Source organism: Lissotriton helveticus, chromosome 3_1 (assembly GCF_964261635.1).
Source record: "Lissotriton helveticus chromosome 3_1, aLisHel1.1, whole genome shotgun sequence".
In the NCBI taxonomy this organism is placed as follows: Eukaryota; Metazoa; Chordata; class Amphibia; order Caudata; family Salamandridae; genus Lissotriton; species Lissotriton helveticus.
The window spans coordinates 1,502,468,473-1,502,495,966 of record NC_136061.1 but is presented as its reverse complement, the minus strand read 5'-3'; the positions used below and the strand labels follow the sequence as shown (position 1 = coordinate 1,502,495,966).

The window sequence follows — 27,494 nt, the reverse complement described above, 5'->3', positions numbered from 1 at the left end:
CCCCCAAGTAAAACGAGTCACTGAGTCTGCTACTACAGTCTGGCAGAGCAGTCCTGCACTGCTAGCCAAGTTTGCCATTAAAAGCAATGGCAAAGCCACTACTTCCCCTGTATATTTGTGTAAATCACTCCCTTGCCACGCTCACCAAGTCCTACAGTGGGGTGCAACATATGATATGGGCAGGACATGTAGTTTACACGTCCGGACAGTAAACATGTGAAAAAACAATTTTCTATTGTGAAAGACTTGATTGCCCATTTGGCAAGTACAGGATTACACGCTGACCCCTCAGCTAGGATAACTCCCGAATGATGCAACCAAAGTGGGCTCTCCAAGATTAAACAACTCTTTACATTAAGCTGACTTGTATGTCAAGTCAAAATTAATGTAACTTCTTTGCAATGCTGCCACTTTGTTGCCTTTAAAACTCCTGTTCCTTCCCGGGCACACATGGAGTCTGTTCCATGAGATGGCTTTCTGCCCTCTTGGAAAGACATGCCAGCGACTTTCAGGCAGGAGAATAATAAGGGATTGTAGGCCAGGGTGGTGTTAACTCCCTCCTGCAGGAAGCCACCTAGGTTACAGCACCAAGAGGCAGGCTTCAAAGGGGAAGCTGCCTTTGAAGGGCAGATGTGTCACACTAGGAAGGAGGGCTGGCCGATTGTTTTGGCAGATAGACTAGCAAAGGGAACAGGCAGGGGAAACCAGTTGCCAAACTGGTTTCCCTAGGGGTGTGTAGCCCTGAGGTCGCCATACACCATGGGTGGACTAGGAGGTCTGAGTATTGATAGAGGAGTCTCTCCATCTTGGAAGTGGGCATAATTGTGCATCCTGGGATAGCCAGATGCCACACTCCACAGGAAGTGGTCACCAGGTGGGAGGGAACCTGGTAGCCCATTGGCTACCAACCGCATCCTGCCTTGAGGGCACTTTCCGTGTATAAGAGGGGCACCCCTGGTACACAGACCTCAGATCTCAACTGGCTTGAAAGAAGAACTGAAGAAGGACAACTTTGCTGTACCGAGGGACCAGCAAGAGAAGCTGCACCATCGAAGACTGCATATAGTGGCTAGGGAAGAAAGAGACGGTGCATGCTGTGTCAGCAGAAGCTTTCTTAAGAGCCCAATCAAGCCAAGAGACTCCAAAGGCCAGCGCAACTGGCCTCATGTTAACAGCATAGGGGTACAACAGCTGAAGAAGCCTGCAGGGGCAAGTTGGTAGCCCAAAGTATTCAAGACGCTAGCACTGCCACCATGCAGCATCAGGAACAGATGCATAGAGTTGCACCCAAGTTCACTGAGCTTCTCTGAGAGCTGCTGGGACCCTTAAAAAGCAAGTTATCAACCCAGAAAGGATTGGCCTGTGACACCAGGCATCTGGACTTCGGCCAGACCAGAGAGGGCCTCATGGGATGCAGACCCTGCAACCAGCGGCAAAAACAATTGATCGTTCAAAGGCCTGCTGATTTTTACACAGGTGTGAGGGATGCTCTAGCCTTGTGGTCCCAGACTTCCATCCTGCCAGAGGACCAAGTTCTTACCTCAAATACCTCCCTTCATAATGACTATGGATACCTCCCTGGAGAGCTGGTGCGGGCATCTACAGGACCTGCAAGTTCAAGGAAAGTGGTCTCCTCTCCAAAAGAGCATACCTTTCATTCGCCTGGAGCTCAGAGCCACTGCCTCCAAGCTTTCCTGCCAATGATAGCAGTCTTCGGTGTTAGGATGCATGGACAATACAACCAGCATGCAATGAAACAACCTCTACGAATGGAAGTTTTATCAGTCTGCGCTAAATATGATCTTCTCAACTGCAACAAATGAAACTCACAAATGCCATTTCTATGCAAGTTGGCATCCACATCCAGGATTGTGGAGGAATGCTTTTCAACAGATGGTCTGGTATCTATGCTTACCTTTCACCCTGATACCTTTAATACCAAAGGTTCTCCGCAAGAGGAAAGCTGAGTGGTGTCATCTTATCCGGATAGCCTCCAGGTAACCCATGCAAGCATTGGTTCACAGAGCTTCTCCTTCTATCGGAGTACGACCACATTCACTTTCTAACATCCCATAAAATTTTGACGATCAACTAAGGCTAGGTCTTTCATCCTGACCCGACTTTTCTCTTTTTATGCGCACAGCTCCTGAATTGCATGAATTAAAGGATCTCAGTGTTCCTCAGGACTGCAGGTGTAGTCTGTCCAAGTCAAGGTGGAAGCCACAATAAAGACATGTAAACTGTAATGGAAATGTTTCTGCCTATGGTGCAAGAAAGGAAACTTACATTCTCTACTAGCACAATCTGGCTGCTAACAACACTGTCTCCTCTCAATAGCTCATTTACGGTTGCTGCATGGATCTGTTAAGGTATGACTTGCAGCAATATCAAGATATAGATGCTCCTCACATTCTCTCTCTTTCTGCTTCTACAAAATCATCAAATAGTTCATGAAAGAATTATTCAGAGTTTTTTCCTCCAGTAAGGGCTCCTTCCACAGACTAGCAACTGAACATAGTTGTATCTCAACTCATGAAGAGCTCGTTTGAACCCATTCACAGAGCACACCTCCTATTTCTCACATGGAAGGTCGCCTTGTTTACTAGTGCTCCTCCAACCAGGAGGGTAGAGGAGATAACAGGCTTTTTCAACTCAAGAAATTTCTTGCTCCTCTACAATTTAGTACTTCTCAGAACCAATCCATAGATTTATTCCCAAGGTTCCTTCGGATTTTGCCTCAATGAACCTATAATATTTTAGACTTCCTTCCTAAATCCAACACCACCAGCTGAGAGGTCAATTCATACCCTAGGTATCAAATGATATCTAAAATTCTATTTACATTGTGCTAAACAACCCATGAGAACTGAGCAACTGTTGGACTCAGGTGGACACCCTTGCAAGGGTGCTCCAGTCACGATGGCAACCATAGCTCAATGAATTTCAACTGAAATCCAGTTCTGCCACTCAAAGGCTTACAAGCCCCTCACAGCGAAAAACAGGGTGCACTCAACTAGGGCAGTTTCCATGTCAACTACTTTGTTTGTGTGAGTGCCTCTGGAGAAGACGTGTGGTGCACAAATACTGTTAGATATATAAATACAGTAACTGCTTGCTTTTCTGATACAAGCATGTGTATCAATGATAGATCCAATACTGGAGAAGAAAATAAGTTACTTTCTTGTAACTGCAGTTCTCCAGTATTGGAATCTTTCATAGATTCACATTTGACCCACCACCTTTTCCAGAGAGGCTCCCCGTATGGCTCAGGATTATTTAATCCCTCTTGTGCTTGAAAATCTGAGGGACTCTGCCTCTGTTTGAGATTGTGCTGTTGCCTGATTGGTTATAGTTCAAGTATGTCAAAAACAACTTAGGAGTGACTCAGTGAGACAAACAATATTAAATTAAATATGTGTTAAACTATGTTAATCCCCCACCAAACAAAAGGTGAACCGATTTGAGGGAGCCCCCGATTGGTAACCCACAAATCAAAATCAAGCATTTATATATATAGCGCGCTACTCACCCAGAGGGTCTCAAGGCGCTTGGGAAGGGGGGGGGGGGTGGCGCTACTGCTCGAACAGCCAGGTCTTGAGCTGCTTCCTGAAGGCGAGGTGGTCTTGGGTCAGGCGGAGGTGGGTCGGGAGGGAGTTCCAGGTCTTGGCGGCCAGGTAGGAGAAGGACCTTCCTCCTGTGGTGGCTCTTCAGATGCGTGGGACGGCGGCGAGGGCGTGGCTGGTTGATCGGAGCTGGCGTGTGGGAGTGTAGAAGTTGAGGCGGTTGTTGAGGTATCTCGGGCCCTGGTTGTGTAGGGCTTTGTGTGCGTGGGTGAGGAGACGGAAGGTGATTCTCTTGTTGATCGGGAGCCAGTGCAGGTCTCTCAGGTGTCCGGAGATGTGGCTGTGTCGGGGGATGTCGAGGATGAGTCTTGCTGAGGCATTCTGGATCCGCTCGAGTTTCTTCTGGAGTTTGGCGGTGGTTCCGGCTTAGAGGGAGTTGCCGTAGTCCAGTCGGCTGGTGACGAGGGCCTGGGTGACCGTCTTCCTGGTCTCGGTGGGGATCCACCGGAAGATCTTACGTAGCATGCGCAGGATGTTGAAGCACGATGAGGAGACGGCGTTGACTTGTCTGGTCATGGAGAGGGAGGAGTCCAGGATGAAGCCCAGGTTGCGTGCGTGGTCTGTAGGTTTGGGTGCGCTGCCCAGGGCAGGGGGCCACCAGGAGTCGTCGCAGGCGGAGGGTGAGGATCCCAGGATGAGGACTTCCGTCTTATCTGAGTTCAGTTTCAGGCGGCTGCTCATCATCCACTCGGCTACGTCTCTCATCCCTTCGTGTAGGTTGGTCCTGGCGGTGGTGGGGTCGTTGGTGAGGGAGAGGATCAGCTGGGTGTCGTCGGCGTAAGAGATGATGTTGAGGTTGTGTTGGCGTGCGATGGCCGCGAGGGGGCTCATGTAGACGTTGAAGAGGGTGGGGCTGAGTGATGATCCTTGTGGTACTCCGCAGATGACTTTGGTGGCCTCGGATCTGAACGGGGGAGGCGGACTCTCTGTGTCCTTCCGGCGAGGAAGGAGATGATCCAATCAAGTGCCTTCTCTTGGATTCCGATGTTGCTGAGGCGTTGCACTAGGGTGCGGTGGCAGACAGTGTCGAACGCCGCGGAGAGGTCCAGGAGGATGAGGGCCGCAGTTTCCCCGTTGTCAAGCAGGGCTCGGATGTCGTCGGTGGCTGCGATGAGGGCGGTCTCGGTGCTGTGGTTGGCCCAGAAGCCAGACTGCGAGAGGTCGAGGGATCCGTTCGTCTCGAGGAAGGCGGCCAGCTCCTTGTTGACGGTCTTCTCGATGACTTTGGCCGGAAACGGGAGGAGCGAGATGGGGCGGTAGTTTTTGAGTTCGGTGGGGTCCGCTGATGGTTTTTTCAGGAGGGCGCTGAGTTCGGCGTGCTTCCAGCTCTCCGGGAAGGTAGCGGTGTCGAAGGAGGTGTTGATGATGTCCCGCAGGTGGGGTGCGATGACAGCGTCGGCTTTGTTGAGGACGTGGTGAGGGCAGGGGTCGGTTGGGGATCCGGAGTGGATGGAGTTCATCGTGCGGATGGTGTCTTCGGTGGAGGTCCGGGTCCATGCGCAGAGGGTGGTGGTGGCGGGCGTTGTTGCGGTCGTAGGGAGCGTCGGTTGCGTGCTGAAGCTGTTGTGTATGTCTGCGATCTTGTTGTGGAAGTAGGAGGCGAGGGAGTTGCAGAGGTCTTGTGAGTGGGTGATGTCGTTGTTTCCGGCGTTGGGGCTGGAGAGTTCTTTGACGATGTTGAAGAGTTCCTTGCTGTTGTGTGCGTTGTTGTCCAGTCGTTCCTTGAATGCCGTCTTCATGGTGGTGTGGATCAGTTGGTGGTGTTTTCGGGTTGCGAGCTTTAGGGTGGTCATGTTGTCTGGTGTGGGGTCTTGGCGCCAGGCTCGCTCGAGGGCACGGCAGTTCTTCTTGGAGCTTTTGAGTTCGTCGGTGAACCATGGTGCTTTCTTACTGCCGGGTCTGCTGGGCGGGGTCCTCAGAGGGGCGAGTTCGTCTGCACAAATGGCAACCTTTGCCCTTGTGTGTTTACAGAAAAAGAGGAAGACAAGTCTTTCTCTTTGTAAAAGGACCCTCACTCACCACTAGTTGGTGACATGCTTCATCATTGGGTCCCCGCCGGGGTGGCCGAATGCCCCCCCAGCGTGCTACAACGCCTGAATTACAGCGGAGCGGGATGGTGATGTGTGTAACCGTGCTCTAACTGAAATGTGAGTATAACTGTGAGTGCAAAGTTAAAAAATACGAGGTTGAAACCTGTACAAAAATCTTTAATAAAGGCCAACCTGTATTAAGATTAAAAACAATGTGTGCGGACAAGACTAGGTTCTATATTAGGAAACCTGTGTCCTTAGATAAAATAATCGGTCAACATGTTTCTGCTGTTAACTACACAAAATCGCTCCGCATTCATCAGGACCATAACAGATGGCACTCCGGTGGTGTGCACGCGCTAAGGTGCACCCTCCCGTGAGGCTTTTAATGTGAAAAGAGAAGAACATTTTTTTTAAGTGGTATTACTCACGGATTTTACCCGTGGCAGCTCACTGCAATTCACAGGAGCAAAAAGTACCTGTAGAAATGGGAGAAAAAACAAGACATATAGGTTGACTTAAGCAACGTTTCGCGGAGGCATTTCCTCCCGACCAAATCATTAGGGTGCTTAAGATATATATATCAATAAAAAGCAATGTAGCAGTCGCACTTGGTCACCAAAAATTACCAGCAAACGTCATTAGGTTAGAACACCACGACGTTCCATCTGGTGAGTTCAATATCGTTAAAAAATGAAGAGGAGAAGCACTCACAGATCAAGAGAAAAGTGCTCTCATCCTGGGTCAAGACGGCGCAGGATGAGAGCACTTTTCTCTTGATCTGTGAAACGTTGCTTAAGTCAACCTATAGCTGTCTGAAATCAGCGCTATCGGTTTCTGAAATTGAAAATAATTACAACTCACAAAGGAGGGATGTACCCCATTCTCTGATTATGTAGTAGAAGGGTTCTCTATCATATCACTATGACAGAACAATGGTTTGCAGAGGCTATATGTTAATGAATATGTCACGTCGCTGAAGATTTGCTGACAACTATTAGAACAATGAACTATATGTTGGTCTTTGTCACTATGTGTTGTTCTGTCTTGTTTTTGCTCCCATTTCTACGGGTACTTTTTGCTCCTGTGAATTGCAGTGAGCTGCCACGGGTAAAATCCGTGAGTGATACCACTTAAAAAAAAATGTCTTCTCTTTTCACATTAAAAGCCTCACGGGAGGGTGCACCTTAGCGCGTGCACACCACCAGAGTGCCATCTGTTATGGTCCTGACGAATGCTGAGCGATTTTGCGTAGGTAACAGCAGAAACATGTTGACCGATTATTTTATCTAAGGACACAGGTTTCCTAATATAGAACCTAGTCTTGTCCACACACATTGTTTTTAATCTCAATACGGGTTGGCCTTTATTAAAGTTTTTTGTACAGGTTTCAACCTCGTATTTTTTAACTTTGCACTCAGTTATACTCACATTTCAGTTAGAGCACTGTTACATACATCACCATCCCGCTCCGCTGTAATTCAGGCGTTGTAGCACGCTGGGGGGGCATTCGGCCACCCCGGCGGGGACCCAATGATGAAGCATGTCACCAACTAGTGGTGAGTGAGGGTCCTTTTACAAAGAGAAAGACTTGTCTTCCTCTTTTTTCTGTAAACACACAAGGGCAAAGGTTGCCATTTGTGGGTTACCAATCGGGGGTTCCCTCAAACCGGTTCACCTTTTGTTTGGTGGGGGATTAACATAGTTTAACACATATTTAATTTAGTATTGTTTGTCTCACTGAGTCACTCCTAAGTTGTTTTTGATGTACTGACAGGGGTATAGGAGTGTCCACCCATGCCTTCTCTCTCTTGTTGATATTGTTTATAGTTCAAGTCTGGTCCTATTTTAAAAAAGACATAGATAGGCTATTAAACTGACTTTTTCATTGCCCTTTTAGCCTATGCTAATGATATATACTGCTTTATTATGGTACAGTGGGACTTCCACTTCGACGACGGGGAATGATTCAAGCATGGGAATCTATGAAAGATACCAATACTGGAGAACTGCAGTTACAGGCGAGTAACTTATTTCCTTAGCCTCTGAGTGTATGGCTATCCTCAGGGAAGCTCGACGCACAACCACTAGAGCTTGTTATAAAACAAAGTGGAAAATGTTTGTACATTACTGCATTCCCGAACACACAAATCGTCTAAAACCACATGTACGTTGACTGTTACCTTTTCCATTTACTATGCTCAGGCCTAGTTTATACATGTATTTGCTTGCATTTAGCAGCAGTGACAGCATATCTACAAAATAGGGCACACTCCTCGCTTTTGAGAATTCCTGTGATTAAAGCTTTTATGGAGGGACTCGTCATCTCTCCCAGAGTACCTCCAATTCCATCCTGGAATCTTAATACAGTCCTCACAAGGTTAATGGGGCCCCTTTTCGAACCCATTCATTTTTGTCCTTTGCAATTTCTGTACTGGAAAGTGGCTTACCTAGTTTCTATTACCTCACTTAGATGAGTGAGTGAGATCCAAGCATTAACCCTAGAAGAACCTTTTTTCAAATTGCTTTCTGATAAAGTAGTTGTTCGCAGCAGTCCGAAGTTTCTACCTAAGGTGATATCATCTTTTCACCTCAGCCAAGCCATAGAACTACCAGTGATCTTTCCACATCCAACTACAGTAGCAGAAATTGCACTTCATAGACTGGGTGCTCTACTATATGGCTAGAACACAAGCATTTTGGAAAACTCAACAGCTGTTTGTTTCTCAAAACGCTGTACAGGGACAGCTATCTCAAAACAAGGAATAGCTCGCTGGCTAGTCAAATGCATACAAACATGCTATACCACACCCAAAAGACTGCTTATAACCCCTCAAATGCCACTTTCTACTTGGAAAAACACAGCTACAAAGGCTTTTTTTGGGAACATTCCAATTGCAGACATTTGCAAAGCCTGCTACTTGGTCCACAGCACACACTTTTACTAAACACTACTGTGTGGCGTCCTAGCAAAACAGCAAGCCCAGGTAGGGTAAGCTGTCCTACTTACACTTTTTTAATGTTCTGCAACATTGTTTGGCTAACCACAAACTTACAGGGGAAACTCCTTTCTAGTCTATGCATTGCATGTGTATCTTCAGCTACATATGCCATGAACGGAATATGCTACTTACCCTGTATACATGGCATGCTGTAGATTCAGTTGCGCCACCCGCCTACCCGGAAGCCCTTGGTTGCTGCAGATAACACACCTACTATACACTTTTTTTTCTCTCAGTCATCACTTGAACATCTCTATGCCTCACTTTACTCTTTATCCTGCACCCACTGGACGGGAAAGACAATCTGAAGTTTGAGCTGACGTTCATGAGCAGTACTGCCTAAGAGATGAGTCACTACACCTTGTGACTCGAATGACTTTCTTCAAACAAAAACAAGTTGTACACGTTCGGGCCCAACACTATATTGCAAGAGTGTGCATACCATGTGAATCTACAGCGGTACATTCCACAAATAGATGTATACAGGGTAAGTAACATATTCCCTCTAATGCTACCTGACCGCAGCCACCAGTGGGGTAAATACATCAATTATGCTACGCTGCCACTGCCACCTGATCAACCAGCCTTTTGACAGAAAACACCTAATTGGCCCGAGATTGGTGAGATGTTGGCAAAAATAAAGGATGGCACGAATACAGCCAAGGCCATGAATGTCCTCCATCTCCTGACAGTCGGAAGTCCCTTTTGGAGGCGGTAAGACTGTGGTGGTCCAATACCACTTTCCCTGACAGTCAGTCATACCAGCGACAGCAATAGGCTTACCACCATGAAGAGGTTAGAGGATTCACACAAGATACCTTCTGATGCAACAACTCCATGGGACAAGACAGAGTATTTCCCAGCAAGACAGCCTCTACCTCCAAACAGTAACTTGCCCCATATCCCCCTTATCAAACAGCACCTGTCGGGGGCGAGGCTTCAAGGGATTCTTCACCGCTGGGGGGAAATCATTTAAGATCAGCTGGTCCTTTTACTGAGCACGGCTACTGCCTAAATGCTCACCACAACCCCACCAAATATCCCACCTCACGCACAGCCCCTAAATCCCAGAACACCTGCCCCTAATACAACAGAAGATTCAAGTGCTCATGCCAAAGAATCAGTACTGCACAGCACCAACACAAAGGAGTCGACTCTCATACAACATTATCCCCAAGAAAAATGGATCCCTAAGGCCAATTCTAGACCACAGGCCTCAACAATTCCTTCCTCTCTGAAAACTTCCACATGATCACCCTGCAGGGTGTCATCCCCCTGCTGCAATAGGGCCACTTTGTGACTAGATCTGAAAGACACCTACTTCTGATTACCCATCCATCCTTCTCATTGCTGTTTCATGGTAAATGGCAAGCATTACAAATTCACTGACTTACCATTCAAGGTCAACACGGCTCCCAGGGTGTTCACCAAATGCTAAGCCGTGATAGTCTCAGAAGGGGGTCGCAATCATGTGTTCGCCTGTCTCAATGATTGGCTGATCAAGAGCACAGGCAACCAGCAGTGCCTAGCCGACACCATGATATAGACCTCTTAGCCACTCTAGAAAACACAAAATGCCAAAACCTAGCCTCTAGGAATCATGTATGGATGAACTGGTCAGGGAGCTTTGCCTATGCTTTTCCTGCCTTCCACTAGTCTTGTACTTGATGATGTGTTGGAATCCACCTGTGTCAGGCAGCCCTGGTTCTCAACACTAGATGAGCTGTCAGTTGTCCCCCACGAGAAGCTCTCCATCAGGCCAGATTTTGTCATACAGAACCAAGGTAGAGTTAGGCACCCTGACCGTAGGCAGCTCAACGTAGCAATGTGGCTCTTGAAATCCTAGAATTTGGGTACCTTAATCTACCCCAGAAATGCATGAACCTCCAAAAGGAAGCACTCGGACAAGAGCTTGGTATGCTGCTAATTCGAAATTTTTTGTCCATTATTGCATTTCAAAGAGTCTAGCTCCCTTAATCCTATGTCCAGGACATTGTCTGCTATTACCTTAATTCAAAAAAAGTAAGGCTTTATCCACACCTCTACATACCTTCAGTTGACCTCTATTGTGGCATACATGCAGAATAGAACTCACTATTCAGAAGTCACTGTTAGCAAGTCTTTTATGGAAGGACTCCAGAGTCATCGCACCAAGAGACTCACCTGCCCAGGTCTGGAACCATTGTGTGATTCTCATAAGGCTTATAGGTCCTCTTTTTGAACCAATGCACTTCTTCCCCCTATAATTCCTTACCTGGAAGGTTGCCTTCTTGGTTGCTATTGCTTTCTTATGGCTCACTAGCGAGCTACTGTCCCTCACACTAGACAATCCTTTTTAGGACAAATTCCAAGTTGCAACCCAAAGTGGCATCTCCTTTTCACCTTAACAAGACTTTAGGGCTCCACGTCTTCCCACAGCCAGACTTTGTAGCTAAACAGACCTTGCACAGTTGGCGTTAAAAGCACCATCATATACTACAATAAGACCAAACCGTGTTGCATGACTGAGCAACTATTCATTGCTTTTGCTACCCCTTACAGGGACTCTCTTACATCAAAAGCAGGTATAGCCAGATGGATTCTCAAGTGCAGGCTGACCTGCTTCCTTAAGCCAAGAGAACCTTGCGTGCTGCGCCAAGAGCACTTGAAAAAGTAAGGCACCATGACTTTTCCACGGGAACATCCCTACAGCTGACCTTTATACGGCAGTTACATTGGCAGCTCCACACACATATACCAAACACTATTGTGGGGATGTCCTAGCAAACAAACAATTGAGGGTTGGCCAAACAGGACTTTGTTTCAGACATCGCCACCATTCACTGGCTGACCACTACTTTTGAGAGTTCTGCTTTACAGTCTGTTCAGAGCATATGCTATGAACAGAATATGTTACTTACCCTGTAAGCATCTGTTCATTGTGTGTCATGCTGTAGATTCACATGCATCCACCCACCTCTCAGGGAGCCAGTGACTTGAAAGACTTCTTCAAAGAAATTCCCCTGTTACAAACGTTCAAGCCCAACACTAGATGACAGAAGTATACAGAGCAAGTGGATCGACACACTACATGCTATGAACAAACGCTTACAGGGTATGTAACATATATTCTTTATAATTAAACATACTGCCCGAAAACATACATTGAGAGAAACTACACTTACTGTAAAATTATGATAGAAGCTTCACTTCAAAAGGTAAAAATATTACTCCAAGTGCATTGAAATACGTTGAAATTTGAAGATCGATTCATGTAAGTTGTGAAATCTGGAAACTATGGGTACAGCCTTAACAAAACGTCTCCCACAATGGCTTGCAATAATTAACATCTGCCTATTCTTTACAGATCAATGGTCAGTGCAGCTGTTTCCAGAACATGGATTTGTTGAAGGCCCGGCCCGCTCACTTGGCTGTGTTCGTGCATCACGTGGTCTCGCTATTTGATCCGGCAGCATTGGTAAATCTGTGCCTGACTCCTGTTGTCATGGTCACCCGTGATTCTTCAAAAATGTAGAGCAAGATTTAGGACTCCTCAGAAGGTGTATATGTGTGCCACTTCTGCACACCATCCCCTCTCAGAAAGTTAAACCCTGTGCCCAATGGAAATAGACCATCCACTCAAGTTTCACAGTGTCTTTTTCAGACTCTGCTTCTTACCTCTTTGTATACTACTGAAGCTCTGTCTTTGCATCGTCATTTGTACCTTTGTCAAAGGGTATATCCCTGTGCAGTATACCATGTAACAGCTACCTCTGTACAACTTCCAGTATACCTTTGTAGAACCGATCTAGTACTGTTTTCTCCTGTGTACCTATAAAGAGCATGCTCAATCTTCATAACCATCTGTGTACCTCCATTGAACCCACATCTCTCCCATATACTTTCAAAGAGCGGACTTCCTATGTAAAATCACCTCTGTGCCGGTTTCGTGCAGGTTTCCTCTATTCCATGCCCACTGTACCTGTGAGGAACTTCTCTGGCACTCTATAGCCTCCTATGTACTTGTAAAGTACATACTCTGCCTATGAAACCTTTTATGTGCCTGTATTGAACAGGCTTACACCGGTGCAGTCATCCCCTGTGTAGTTGTTCAGAGCATGCTTCCTCAATAAAACCTTCTGTGGTACATGTATATAGAAGGCTTTTCCCACTTTAGCCTCACTTGTACTTTCAAAGAGCTAGCTCCAACTTTATAACTTCATGTATTCTTATGTGGAAGAGGCCAAATCTCTGTCCATCCCTTTGTCTACATGTAAATGTCATGCTCCTTTTAGTACAATCACACATGTATATTCATAAGACATCTCTATACAGCTTCCTTTGCACCCATAGTTCCCCTCTGTAAAATCTCCCATGTACATATATAAGCACAATCTCCATCCATGTACATCTATAGAGTCCCCATACTGCCTTCCCTACATGTGTATAACAGATATCTCTGTTTAATTTCTTGTGTGCATATAAAGGGCTACCTTCCTCTGTAAAGCATTGTATGTACCTGAATATTTCATGCATTCTGCAAGCAGTCTCCTTTGTATCTTTAACGCCTTAACCGCGGCGGTTTTTCCGCCGCGGTGCGGGCGTTCTAAAGGGTGGGCGGGGCTTCGTCGGCAGTTGGCCGATGGCAGCACTGGGGAGGGAGTGCTCGGCCGACGGGAGCACGAAAGGGGTTAAAGACAAGGCTTACTCCGAACAACCTCTTGTGTCAATTTTATTTTTGTATTGTGGTCCGTGCTCCAGATAGACAAGCCGTGCATACTCTGGTCTCATGTAGGAGGTAAACTGCACAGTTGGACATGTGAAGAAGAAAAACATCTCTACAGTCTCCTTGCATATAAAAGCTTAGCCCACTTTAGCATCCCGAGGTTCTACAAAGGCTTTTTTTTCTTCTCTCTGCACCCTCCTTACATAAGAATGTAGATCAAGATAATTCTTTACCATCTCCTGTGTGACTGTAGAGAGCAGGCCTCTGTTAAGCAAGTTAGGCAGACTCTTCAAAGAGCATCCTGCTTTTTAACTGCTACTGTTCATTTTCATAGATTAGACTCTCTTCTATGTTCTCTCAAAAATGCAAATCAAACGACGGAGTGGCTGATCCCCTGTCTTCAGTACTTGCTGCCCTGCCTGCCCTGGGGCTTGAGACTACACTGGGGGTGTCATTGAGCGGAGCTGACCGGCCAGTACCGCGGAGTGTCCTGACTTATAGAGATATCCTGGTGGCGCTGGCGGATCTACGGGCGATATGGCAAAGGACTGCTCGAGAGCTGGCACGGAAGATCGACAGCGCTGCCCATGTCATGGGGCAATCGCGGCTGGCTGACCCTTTGCTGCCTCTCACTGCTCCCGAGATGGATACAATGTTGCAACATGTGCACACAGAGATCGGCCATGTCCCTGGCTACAGTGTCGAGTGTTTCCCTACTGACGAGACTGCAGCTACAAAGTATCCCTCCATTCTTACTACTGAGACTTTGCCTACGAGAATGCTGCCATCGTCTTTTCTTCACAATCGGAGTGTGAGCTATCCTGCGGGAAAAATAGAGCCCGCCACCTTGGACGCTTCTCTGGCTGCCGACTGGGGACACTCCCTTCTTCTTTTTCCGTTTCTTCCATGCCGAGGGCGGCCATTTTCCTCCTTTGTTCTGCCTGAAGTGCGCTCACAGCGGTGGCCAAGCCTGCTGGGGTTTCGACGTTCAGGACAAGGTTGATGCTGTTTCTCTCACTGGTTCTGACTGACTGGCTGGCTGAGACCCGGACTGGCGCGCTGGTTGATATACTGGTCGCGTTTTACATGCAATGACCCCCCACGCGGATCTCCATGCTACAGTCGACGGAATTCCTGGTGACTTTTGACGGCCATTTTGTGGTCTCACTGCACTTTCGTTTTTCTCTTGCCATGTTGCTTCTTTGTTCTGCAGTGGGCGAGCTTCTTTCGGGGAGCATGTCCGGGGGTTTATCCACGTTTGGGTCAGGGCTGGGCTGATTTCCTTAGTACCTGCTTCTTGGCTGGTTGGGCCGGGTTTAGGATTGTTTTTGTGTCCAGTTTCATCGACTGCTGCTAGTTGATCGAGGGCTGGGATCGGGGGTGCTCCTGAGATCGGGACAGGGCTGGGCGGGTTCCTGGTTGTGTCATTGTCTTGCCGGGTGGGGATTGGGGTTCGAATGGGGTACGTATTGGCTGCATGGCTTATGTTTACGATGTAGATTATTCTCCCCCGTCTGTCTCTATTATAGCTAGTGGTTGTTTTGCTTTCCAATCAAGGCATCCTTCGGGTGCTGCGACCTTTGTCAATGGCACAGTCGGCATTATACACTGGCTACCCTAATTAATTGCTGGCTATCGGCTCCGCCACGTTTTCTATGGTTCCTGTTTGCTGGTCCTGGAAGCTTGTTGTGACATGGGTGTTATTTGTTTAGGGTAGCGTCCATCTTGCTCTCCTTTCTCTGCACTCTCGTTACGGCGGCCATCTTGTCCCTTTGTCCTGACTGGGGAGGGCCTTTGCTGGGCGTCATGCTGTAGTGGTCGCTTGCGACCTGATCAGAGCTGGAGGTCTTCGGGGCCTCGCTCTTGTTGGACTAGCTGTTATGTTTCGGACTGTGCCGCATCTCTGGCGAATGTAATGGTCGTAGCCCCCCACATTTCTTCTGCTACTGTTGCTCATCCTGGCGATTTCGTACGTGGGGTAGAACTGGGTGTATCCTGTTATTGCCCATATGGACGGGGTGGTCATTCAAGTGCCGGCTCAGGGTCCCGGGTGTATTTGATTCAATTTTTCATTTGGTGGTGTACTTTTCGATATTATTGCTTCACTCAGTGCAGGGGGCTATACATAGCTGGGGGTCCGGGAATTTTGTTAGTATTAGGGCTCCTCCTCCCCCGTTTCCTTTCTTTTTCGGGAGTGGTAGACTAGCTTGTTCTTCTCTTCCTCCCGATGCTTCAAGTGTGATAACTTTCTTTTCTTATCTTTCTTCTTTCTTTTCTATTCTTCCTCTGTATTTCGGGTTTCTTTACTGGGCGACAGGCACTTTGCCGGGGGGGGGTAGGCCGTAGCCTCCGGATTGTTGCAGGGTGGGGGGGTAGATTTATTTTTCTTTTTAGTTTCTATGGGCCTTATTTTTCTAATTTCTGCGCTTTCTTGTTCTGCTTTCTGTTCTGGGTCTGCGTTAGGGGTCAGTAGGGATTGGGTGGCGCTGAGGGTAGTACGTCCATGTGAACTGCAGCTCTTATTGTTTTGTATGGTACTGCCATATTTATGGGGTGTTCTTACTAATGTTGTTCTAATTGCTGCTGCCTGCTCATGTTGTAAAGCTAATGTCCGGACTCAGTTCTTCTTGATTTTATTCTTTACTGATTTATATTTTTTCGAAACTTTAAAATTTAACCTTCAATACTCCTTCTCCTTGGCGACATGACTCCATTCAGTGTAACTGCTACTGATTGCTGCTATCTTGCCTGTTGCCGCTGTGAAACCGCATTGCTCGCACATGTGCTTAAAGTTTCGTGGCCGGCCTGCTGGTTGTAGGCCCGTATTTGTTCTCTCTTTTTGTGCACAATAAAGGTTTAAAAAAAAAAAAAAAAATGCAAATCAAAATTGATTTCACTGTATGATCTTCTTTGTGCCAGTACAGTACAGACTTCAATGCCCATCCACCACAGCACCACCATAGTGGGTGCACAATATGTACAACCTCCTGTGCCCCTTTGATTATTTTGAAGAGTTTGTGTGGTTGGCTGCGGAGTCGATGCGGTGGTGATGGCTGCTTTCTTGGTTTCTTTGATGTGCCTTTGATAGTTGCTGAGGGCTATTTTGTGAGCTGCTCTGTTTGCGGTGTTCTTGGTGGCACGCCATAATTTCTCCAGTTGGTGGCAGTTACGCTTGGTGGTCCTGAGTTCTGGGGTGTACCAGCTGACTTGTTTGTGGCTCTTGTTGGATTTTGTAGGTTTTCAGTGGGTCGACTGTTGGTGATCCAGGGGGGGAAATTCTGGGTAGCCTGATTGAGGTCTGTTGAGGCCTCGAGTTTGGAGGAGGTGAGGGCCTGTGACCATTGGGTTTCTGTGACCTTGCTCCAGCTGCGGTGGGAGGGGACCTGACGCCTGGTGATGGTATGCTGGGTGTCGGGGATGGTGATGGTTAAGTGTACGATGGTGTGGTCAGTCCAGATGAGGTCTGTGGTGTGGCTTAATTTGATTCTGTCGCTGGAGGTGAAAATGAAGTTGAGTCCGGCTTTGTGTGTGGGTTCGGCGACCAGTTGGATGAGGCCTATATTGTTCAGGTTCTCCAGGAGGGCGATGGAGTTGGCGTCATTGGGGTCATTGATGTGGAAGTTGAGGTCGCCGAGCAGGACAGTGGTGAGAGTTGATTTGTGGGAAGGGGGTGTGTGAGGTTGGGGGTGTTGTCACAATCTGTTGCTCGGGCCCCATTGGTCTGTAGGCAAGAGTGCCTCTTATCGTGGTCTTCTCGTCAGTTTGTACTAGGAAGTTGAGGTGTTCCCTGAGAGGTGTGGGATCGTTGTTGGTGATGGTGCATCTGTTGGTTTCCTTGAAGATGATGGCGATGCCTTCAGGAGTGGTGGTGCTGAGGTCGGGCTTCGAGGAGGGGTTGAGCCACATTTCTCTGATAAAGACAACCTCCATGGAGAGGGTGGTGATTGTGTCCCAGATTTCTGTGGCATGTGAGTGGGCATTGAGCAGAATACATTGGAGCGGTTGTGCGGTGATCTTGGTCTTGTGGGCAAGATTGGTGCCGGATCTTTGTAGGTTGTGTCACAGGAGAAGTGGCAGTGTCTGCAGGTGAAGTGTTCTTTGGTGGATCGTGGTGAATGAGGAGACACAGCTGTTTCGGTGTCCAGGTCCAGGAGTTCCTTGGAGGTCTCCCGTTGGGTGGCGGGAGGGCCATGGGACCTGGTGCAGGGCGTTGTCCAGCCGGTGGTCCGATGTCGGTGTGTCTGCTGTGTGGTCATGTGGCAGCCTCCATTAGTGGTCCTGGTAGGTGGTCCTAGTATAGGCATCGCAGGGGCAGCATAAACCTGCAGAGGCAGTAGATAGCACAGGGGCAGCAGGTAGTGCAGGGACAGGGGCAGCAGGTAGCACAGGGGCAGCAGGTAACACAGGGACAGAGACGGCAGGGGCAGCAGGCGGCGCAGGGGCAGCAGGCGGGGCAGCAGACATCGCTGGTTCAGCAGGTAGTGCAGAGGCAGCACAAGGACTGCAGGCAGCCTAGGAGCAGCAGGTAGCACAGGGAAAGGGGCAGCAGGCAGTACATGGACAGTAGGCAGCATAGGGACAGCAGGCAAAACAGGGACAGCAGGCAGTGCAGGACCAGGGCATCAAGTAGTTCAGAGACAGTAGGCAGCTCAGGGAAAGCAGGCAGCGCAGGACCGGGCCAGCAAGTAGCAGCAGGTAGCACAGGGGCAGAAGGCAGTGCTGGGGCAGCAGGCAGGGCAGAGGTAGCGGGCGACCTCAACTAACCAGCGAACACCAGCCAAAACATCACCACCTGGTCACCGCTCACCACCCTGATCACTTAGCCATCATGTCTTCCATCCACTCCTCGGCGCCCACCAACCCTTGCCCTCACCACCGCTACAATCTTGCAGCAAACCCAATCAGCATGAAACTCACTGGCATTCTCAACACCTCCATCTCCATAGATGGAAACACGCAGACATCAGACCCCCTCCTAAAGAAAGCCTCCGCTGACCCCAACTATCTCAAAAATTGTCATCTGATCTCTCTGCTCCCCTACCCAGCCAAAGTTCTCAAGAAAGTCATCCACCAGCAGCTCACCAAATTTTTGGAGCAAAACCTTCTACTGGACGCCTCTCAATCAGGATTCTGTGGCAACCACCACGCTGATTGCCACCACAGATGACATTGTTGACCATGGAAAACTATGGCCCTGCCGCCGCAGCATTTGGCACAGTCTCTTACAAAATCTCCCATCAACAGACTATACAACAAAGGCATACAGCAAGATGCCCTCAAGTCGACCTCCTCCTTCCTTACAGGATGCACATAAAGCATCCAGCTGCCTTCCTTCACCTCCGCACCCAAAGACATCTTATGCGGAGTACCACAAGGATCATCCCTCAGCCCCGTTCAACATCTACATAACCCCCTTCACAGACCTCGTCGGAATCCACGGATACAACATAATCGCCTAAGCAGACACTCAACTGATCCCCTTGCTCACTGAGGGCCCTCTTCAAAACTAAAACCAACTTCTGCAGCGCCATGACCAACATAGCCAAAAGGATGAGAGACAACTGCCTCCACCTCAACTCCGACAAAGCTAAGTATTGACCTTTGGGAAGAGCACAGCTGGTGGCCTGCAGACCTCGGACCCACATCTACATCGAACGACCACTCGTGCAACCTCTGTCAAATTCTTAATAGCTAACCGACCATGAAATGACCAGGAGTGAAGATTCAAAGGGGGGGTGGGAGGTGTTTAGGTTACTTCCCCTCTAATAAATGTATTTTCAGATGAATCATTTGGTATAAGTGCTTTCAGTCAGGTATGTTGAGGTGTCTGATTTCACCAGTGATTTTTTGAATACACATACTGACAAAAAAACACACACCCTCTCTCCTATCTCTGTTTCAAATGCCCTAAAACATTTTTATTTTTATAAAATATTGTGTTTCTCTCATTTAGTCCCCCCATTAATCCTTATTCCTCTCCCTTTCCAATGCCTCTTAAGCCCCCCTCATGTGTCCTGCTTGTCATATAATGTATTTAAACATTATTCTGCCAGCGTGATGGTCAGGAAATCTGATGCTCACACCCCTCCCAATTTTACTGACCAAGTGTGAGAAAGTGGCTCTATATATACTGGATAATAAGGAAGTACAGTGTGTATAGAGTCCACAAACCCCAAGGGTATAACAGAGGTTAAAGTCAGGACTGACTTTACTCTCCAAAGTGTTAGCTTGGTCGAGCAGTAAGGCAGTACCAGAGGACAGTGCAAAGCATTTGTTGTACACACTCAGTCAGCAAAAGATTTCACACACTCAAAGACTGAACTCCAGGCCAATGGTTGGTATATCCAAAGATATAGGTGTTTTATTTTTAGAACCAACAAGCATAAAAATATACTTTGCTATGTATGCAGGATTTCATGTAATGACTTTGCAAGGAAGCAATAAGGTATGTAAACACAACAGGTACAGGGGTTGCTGAAAGCAACACAAGTCTAGACACACTTTAGCATTGAGCTCAATGGATTATTATTCGAAAAGTACAGTTAATTACAGTGTAGATTACTTTAGTAGTTCCAAGGCTAAATCCTAGATTCAGTCCTGGGGTCTAAGCTGAAACCAGATTAGCAAAAACGTTTTAGTTACTGTAGTGAATTTTCATGAATATAAAGCTATTTTAAAAGTTCACACTTAGAAACTTTTCAAATAAAATCTGTCAATGTTATTCAATAGGAGAACATTCAGGTTGCAGGTAAAGTATAATCGCTTTACTTTTGTAATGTAGCACTGGTCTCCTAGGGCCAGCCTTGGGGTCTTAAATCAAAACAGGTAGGTAATTGCGTTTCAGTATTTCGTACGATTTTTAAAGAATATTTCAAGTTTTCAAAATAGACAATTTTGAAGACATTTCATAGAAAAGCAGACAATGGGTTCCTATGGAGAAAATACAGATTACTAGTAACCCCGGTAAGGATTACTTTGCGGTTCACTACTGGGCTGAAAGTTACAGTACTGGCTTCTCCCCTGATCACAGGTGAGTACTTCGGAATTCGGCTGATTTTATGTGAATATTTTCAGTTTTCAAAACTTCACACTTAGAGGGAGGCACAGGGGGCTGTAGGGCGCCGGGTGCAGGGGTGTGTTTGGGTGTCGGAAAAGCTTACCCTCGGCTGGTCTCGGTTGGGGTGGCCCCTGGTTCTGAGTCTGCAGGCGTCGACTGGTTCGTCGAGGAGGGTCTTTGGGCACTGGGCTCCGGGTCCCAGTCGCCGGGGGGACGTCCTCGTGGTCTTGGTTCGGTTGGGCCCGGCCCGGGCTCGGCGAGTGCATAGTGGGCTGCTCCGGAGCTTCCTGGCTGGCACCAGGTGGGTATTTGCAGCAGAGCCTCTGCTGATGGGAGTCCCAGTCTTCAAGTGGGTCAAGGCAGGCAGGTCCTCTGGGTGTCCCAAGGTTGCTGTCCGCGGGAGTTGCCGGGATTAGGCAGGAGCAGGTTCCAGGATTGACAGGCCGGTAGGGCTGGGGCAAAGTCAGTTGTTGTCATTCTGTTGTTAAGAGCTGCACGGCGGGTCTTTCTTCTTCTTGCTCTTCTTTCTTCTTTTCGTATCGGGATCTGAGAGAGGAAGGTTCAGGGAGTCCCTAAATACTAAATTTAGGGGCGTTACAGGTTGGGCTAGGACAGGGACCAATGGGCCCCTGTCCTGGGGTGAGTACACCCCCCAGCCTGCTCCTCTCCTGTGGGAGGGGGGCAGGAGCCTAGCTGGGATTGGGCAGGGCTCCCCATCTACAAGATGGCTGGGGCCCCGGGTCGTGCTTCGCCTCGTCTCCCCCACCTGAGGGGTGGGGTTGGCACAGGCTGGCACCCCCCCCCTTCCTGACGTAGTTTTTCCCGCCAGTCTTCCCGCCAGAGTGGGGTCAGGACTGGTGGGGGCCAGCTGTTGGGTACAGCAAATGGTCTGTAGAAGCTCACAGAAGCGGTATGCCTTTGAAGCTTCCCCCTGCCCATCCTGGGGGAGGAGACCTAGCACCTCGCCCAGGATGTGCATTGTTGCAGGCCCAAGAGAGCGGGTGGCTCTCCACCCAGGGGTCCAGCAACATGTCTGCTGTGTGGCAGTCTCTGCAGCCACTCTGCCCAGATGTGGATTGTCTGGTGCATTTTACATTAAATCCCACACTGGCATCAGTGCGGGTTTAATGTGCTGAGAAGTTTGATACCAAACTTGTCAGTCTTCAGTGTAGCCATTATGGTGCTGTGGAGTTCGTAATGACAACCTCCAAGCACCATATACTCTTGATGGCATCACTGCACTTACAGTGCCCAGAAATGGCCCTGGGTACTGTAGGGGCACAGGGCTCATGCACCTGTGCCCACACCTCTGGCATAGGGCACCATGTCGACTCTGGTTTTAGTTCTGTTCTTAGGCACTCAGCCTGCAAAGGCAGTGTGTGGATGCCAGTGTACAGGGCCCCTGAGGGTGGCACAATAAGTGCTGCGTCCCTCAAGGGTCTTCTCTGGTCACGATGCCCATGGTACCTAGGGTACCATCTACTAGGGGCTGACAGGTGGCCAGAGATGCCAATTGGGTTTTGCTTCAGTACAGTTTTAGGGAAGGAACACATGCCCTGAGTACCTGGTTGGCAGGAGCCCAGGGCACACTCAGTCAAAGCACATCAGCAATTCAGACGAAAAGTGGGGGCATGCCAATGCAAGAAAGATGGCACTTTCTCACACCAAGCTATGTCCCTGGAAATGACAAGTTAATGCAGCCGTCTCCTCCTGCTTCCACACACTACGTATGCTCTGCAGAATAGTCAGATGGATCCCAACCAACACCAGAAATACTGTCACTCAGGCCCTCGCCACCAGCCGCATTGACTACTGCAACACCTTCTGTGCCGGCATGTCCACCCAGCTCCTCCGAAGACTCCAAACCATACAGAACGATGCAGCCAGACTCATCCTTGACTTCCCCAACAAACCCACATCGCCCCCCACCTGATAGACCTCCACTGGCCCCCCATCCAGAGAAGATGCCAGTTCAAGATACTCATGCATGCCTACAAAGCCCTTCATGACCTAGGACCTGCCTACCTCAACCATCAACTGAACTTCCGCCCATCCACTAGACAAATGTGCTGTTGCCCTCGCACACACCTCCCACAGCAGTGGCCTCTCCGTTTCCTACATCGCAGCCAAGACCTGGAACGTCCTTCCCCTCCTGCTCCGTACAGCCCCCTTGCTGACAGACCTCAGAAAGAGACTCATAATGTGTCTCTTTGGCTGAGACACAGCGCTCAGATACCCCCTAGGGGTAACAGTCCTACACTTTACAATGCTTGTTCCTTTGTTTGTCCCTGTTGAGAACATGTTCTCCTCTGCAAATCTACAAGGAGACATCAACTATGCAGCATCCTTTGTGTTTGGTTTGACATCTTAGGATAGAGTAGGATTTCAACTAGATTGACAAGCTCCTTTTTTGGGCATGGCTAACTTTGATTTTGCAGCATATGCTGTTGTAGATCACTTTTTCACAATTGTCATTTATTTTTATTTGAAGTAAATGTTTAGAGGTGACAATTGATAACTCTCTTGAAACACAATGGACAAGGACATAGACACCACCATAGTTTTTTTTTATCCCCCATCGGGTTTGGAGATCTCTTTCATAGCTCTGAGACCGTCATGCATGCAATAGGATAAGCCTTGACATCGATTTTGAGAAAGTGCCCTCTTTCTTGCATGGTAGGCCCCCGCTTTTTGCTGAATTGCTGATGTTCTTTGACTGAGTGTGCCCTGGGCTCCTGCTAATCATGTTCCCAGGGTCTATGTTCCTTCCCTAAAATTGCATTGAAGCTTAAACCCAATTGGCATCTCTGGCCACATGTCAGCCCCTGGTAAATGGTACCACAGGTACACAGGGCACTGTGACCAGAGACGACCTCTTAGGGCTGCAGCACTTAGTGTGCCACACGTAGAGGCCCTGTACCATTACACTCACACACTGCCTTTGCAGACTGCATGTCTTGGTGCAGAACAAAGTGAAGAGTCGACATGGCACACATGCCCACAAAACACTGCCCTGGCATACATCAGTCACCCCTCTAGCTGTGTGCTCTATGCCAGTGGTGAGGGTACAGGTGCATGAGCCCTGTGCCCCTACAGTGCCCAAGTCCATTCCTGGGCACTGTAAGTGCAGTTCTGCAATTAAGAGTAAAATGGTGTTGGGAGTTTGTCATTACGAACTCCACAACACCATAATGGCTACACTGAAAACTGGGAAGTTGGGTATCAAAATTCCCAGCACATTAAACCCACACTGATGCCAGTGTGGGATTTCCCACACTGATGCCAGTGTGGGATTTTATGTAAAAAGCACAACAGAGGGCATCTTGGAGATGTCCCTTGAAACTCGACCAACCCCTAGTGACCTGACTGAGTGGCTGCTTAGCCTGCCACCAACAGACATGTTTCTGGAACCCTGGGTCAAGAGACTGCTGCTCTCGGTGGCCTGAAACAATGCACATCCTGGGACGGGGTGCAAAACCTCCTCCTCCAGGATGGGCAGGGTTCACGAGAGGGGAAGCTTCAATGCATGCCGCCTTTGTGAGCTTCCCCAGACCAATTGCTGCTTTCAGCAACTGGTCTCCACTGGTTCTGCCCCCCACTTTGGGCAGGATAGCTGGTGGGAAAAAAAGTGAGGGAAAGAGGTGTGCCCTCAGGTGGGGGAGGAGAGGTGAAGCACAACTCTGAGTCCCCCCTCCTAGCCAAACAGGGAAAGGCTCCTGTCCCCCTCCCACTGGAGGGTGATTAGATAGGGGGTGTACCCACCCCAGGGAAGGAACCCATTGGTCCCTGCCGTTACCTATCTGTAACGCCCCTAAATTTAGTATTTAGGGGCCCTGAACCTTGCTTCCTCAGATCCAGACAAGAAACAAGATAAGAAGAAGGACTGTAGAGCCGTGCAGCACTAACAAGAGGACGACGGCCACTGATTGGGCCCCAGCCCTACCGGCCTGTCTCCCCCTTGAACCTACTCCTGGGAAATCCCGGTGTGTCCTGCAGTCAGCAACCTCAAGAAGCCCGGAGGGTCCTGCCTGCCTTCACTTCTAAAGACTGCATCTCCTGTGAACACCGGATTTGTTCAAACTGCAGCTCCTGGCACCAGCCAGAGACCGCAACTTCAGCCCAATCTGCTCCTGCCGAACCGGGCCCGAGCTTGAGTGGAAAAATACCATGGTGAGGTCACCCCCGCCATCCTGACCCGACATCCGGCGACCCCTGACTTGCCTCAAGCCTCCAGCCGACGCCTGCAGCCTAAATCCAGAAGGCCCCCTAACCGAGACCAGGCGCTGGTAAGAAGATCCGAACCAAAAATCATCATAATAATAATAATAATACAGTAATTTGTAAAGCGCGAACAGCTACCTCCCGAATTAGGTGTCCCGGCGCTATACCAACAAGTGACACACGTGGAGCAAAATTAGTCAAAACTAAAAAGCCACGTTTTAACTACTTTTCTAAATTGTGGTTCAGAAGTTATCAAGCGTAGCGTGTTGGGGAGAGAATTCCATAACTTGGACGCCCCGAGCATAAAAGATCTGCCACCCATCCGGGCTTTCCTGACTCGTGGGGGTACAAAGGCGGTTCTGAATATTATAACTCAGTAGGTGAGTCTGCTTGTACGCACCTAGCCGTTGTCTCAAGTAGCTGGGGCAGGTTCCATGAAATGACCGATGTGCTAGAGTTAAGGCCTTGAATTTAATTATTTTGGCAACTGGTAGCCAGTGTAGTTCTTTAACCCCTTGCATGCTGCCGTTATTCTGCGCCTGTGCGGCAAAATCGCGAGTGGGCGGGTTTATGACGGCCCCCAGCCGTCATCAGCACATGAGCGCCGTTGTACATGACGCATGGGGGCCGTCATCAGCATGCAAGGGGTTAATATGCAGAGAGATATGGTGCTGGAAAGGGACATTTCTGATCAATCTCGCAGCCGCCTTTTGAACCATTTACAACTTTCTGACCAGGTGAGCCGGAAGGCCAAGATACAGGCAGTTTGCGTAGTCCAGCCAGGATGTCTCTGTGACATGGACTACGACCTTATGATAATTCACAGGCAGCAGATGTATACATTTCCGCAGGTTCTTCATCCTGCCAAAACATGCCCCTGTTCCTGCTGAATTTGGGCCGAGAAGGATAGGTCAACGTCCCATTTAACTCCCAAATTTTTGGCAGATCTAACAGGAATAGGTTGAGGACCATTTCCAATGGCCACCAGAGGTTAGCATCTGGCAATTGGTTAGTGCCAAAAAACAGCACCTCTCTCATTGAGCCTAGATTATTGTTGTTCATCCAGTTGGCGATGTCTTTTAGACATCCCTTGAGGAGGCACCCCTGCACCCGACGCCCCATGGCCTTGTGTGCCCAAACCAACGGTGCCTAACCAATCCTTAACTTCCCAACTTACCTCTCCCAAGTGGTGATCGCACCCAGAAGTCCTTGGTCTCCCTGCCTGCAGTGCTTTTGCAAACCGGAGGTTCTCCATGAAAAACAACAGGGCGCCGACGTCGAAACAGCACTCTGCATCCGGCCGCCCCTCTGCCTCTGAAGGTGCACCTTTTGTGCTACTTTGTTTCCCCATTTGCCCTGACTTTAACCCTAGGAGCTTTACTCCCACAACCCAGAGGCCTGCTTGCCAGCAGCCACCAACCGGAGACCCCCTATCCCCATTGGATAACATTGGGCCTCAACACTCTGCAGCCGGCCGCCCTAGTGCCACTGAGGGTGCAACCACAGTACATCACTGACCCTGGGGGACCCCGGAGTCTAACCACAGAACCTTAACTCCCACTGTTGATTACTTACCTGTGAACCGTTAACCTGTTTTCCTCCCTAGGATAACATTGACAATTCTCTTCCAAAAAGTTTTTAAGTGTGGAGTTTTACAATCTATAAATATTCTTTAAAAATCGCCCAAATACCCAAAACTTATTTACTTACCTGTTTACAGGAAATGTCCCAGTGCTGAATCCAAGTATCCAGCACTGAGTAAGAAAAGTAACTTAACTGTAATTTACTGAAAAAGCCTATACTTTTCAATGTACTGTATTTGCTAAGTATTGCATCCTACTGCATCCCCTGTAAATCAAACAAAGTACAATTTCTATAGCCTTTTCAAACTATTCTAAATGCAGTAACTTATTACTGAACAGTATTTAATGCTTACCTGTGCCAGGCTTGCTTGGTTCTAAAAATAAAACAACATTATAATATTTTTATACAAATACAATTGGTATAGAGTTCAGTTATTGAGTGTGTGAATTAATTTGCTGACTGAATGTGTACATGAAATGCTTAACTCTGTCCTCTGATACTGCCTTACTGCTCGACCACTCTACCACCATTAGAGAGTAAGGTTCTATCTAACTTTAACCTCTGCTTACCTCTGGGGCACTTGGTCTCTATACACACTATACCTCATTTTGGTGTAGTATACATAGAGCCAGTTTCCCACATCAATTTACTAGAATTCATAATTTAATGAACAGACATTGTGCAACTGTCGTCCACTTGGGTACCGAATTGGATTGAACGTTTAAAGTAGGGTCATTTGAGAATCACCTATTGGGTGTTATGGGGGAGCATGGTTAGGGCAGGGTAAATGGACAATACATCCTTTCAATTCTGGCCTAAGTGTAACAGCAACTTCCCTCTCGCTTGACAAAGGAATGTAACATTTGTCTCGAGGAAGACCATGATAAATCAACCTCTTTGACCTTCCAGACATTTAGGAAATGGCGGTGAGCACATTATAAAATGCAGTAGCGAGGCTCTCCTGAACCATCAACCATGCCAAGTGTTGAAAATGTTGAGGTTATCTTCTTGGATGAAGAAAAGGGTGGGGCTACTTCAGGGATCCAGTGGGAGCAGAGTTGTATCTAAAGGCTCTGACTTTGGAGATAATCCTTCTCCAGTGTCCTAAGTGTAACTGTAAGAAAGTGCCTCTTGTGACATGATTAGCCCACACTTTTTTCCTTTTTTTTATGTTGTTTTGATTGTAGTGCACAGGGTCCCTGCCGACCAGCCCCCTGGGCCAGTGCTGCCTCCCTAAGTACTATTCCACATTTGGACCTTCAGGCCCTCTGT

At 48.3% G+C, this 27,494-nt stretch overlaps 1 protein-coding gene across 3 annotated transcripts in view; it reads left to right on the top strand.

Moving 5' to 3' along the window:
• ARHGEF12 (Rho guanine nucleotide exchange factor 12) overlaps positions 1–27,494 on the top strand; it is a 926,126-nt gene that overhangs the window by 233,660 nt on the left and 664,972 nt on the right. For all 3 annotated transcript variants that reach the window (XM_078682163.1, XM_078682161.1, XM_078682160.1), the window contains one exon: positions 12,002–12,112. In XM_078682163.1, the coding sequence (XP_078538289.1) occupies positions 12,002–12,112 (111 nt within the window). The remainder of the gene's footprint in view (positions 1–12,001; positions 12,113–27,494) is intronic.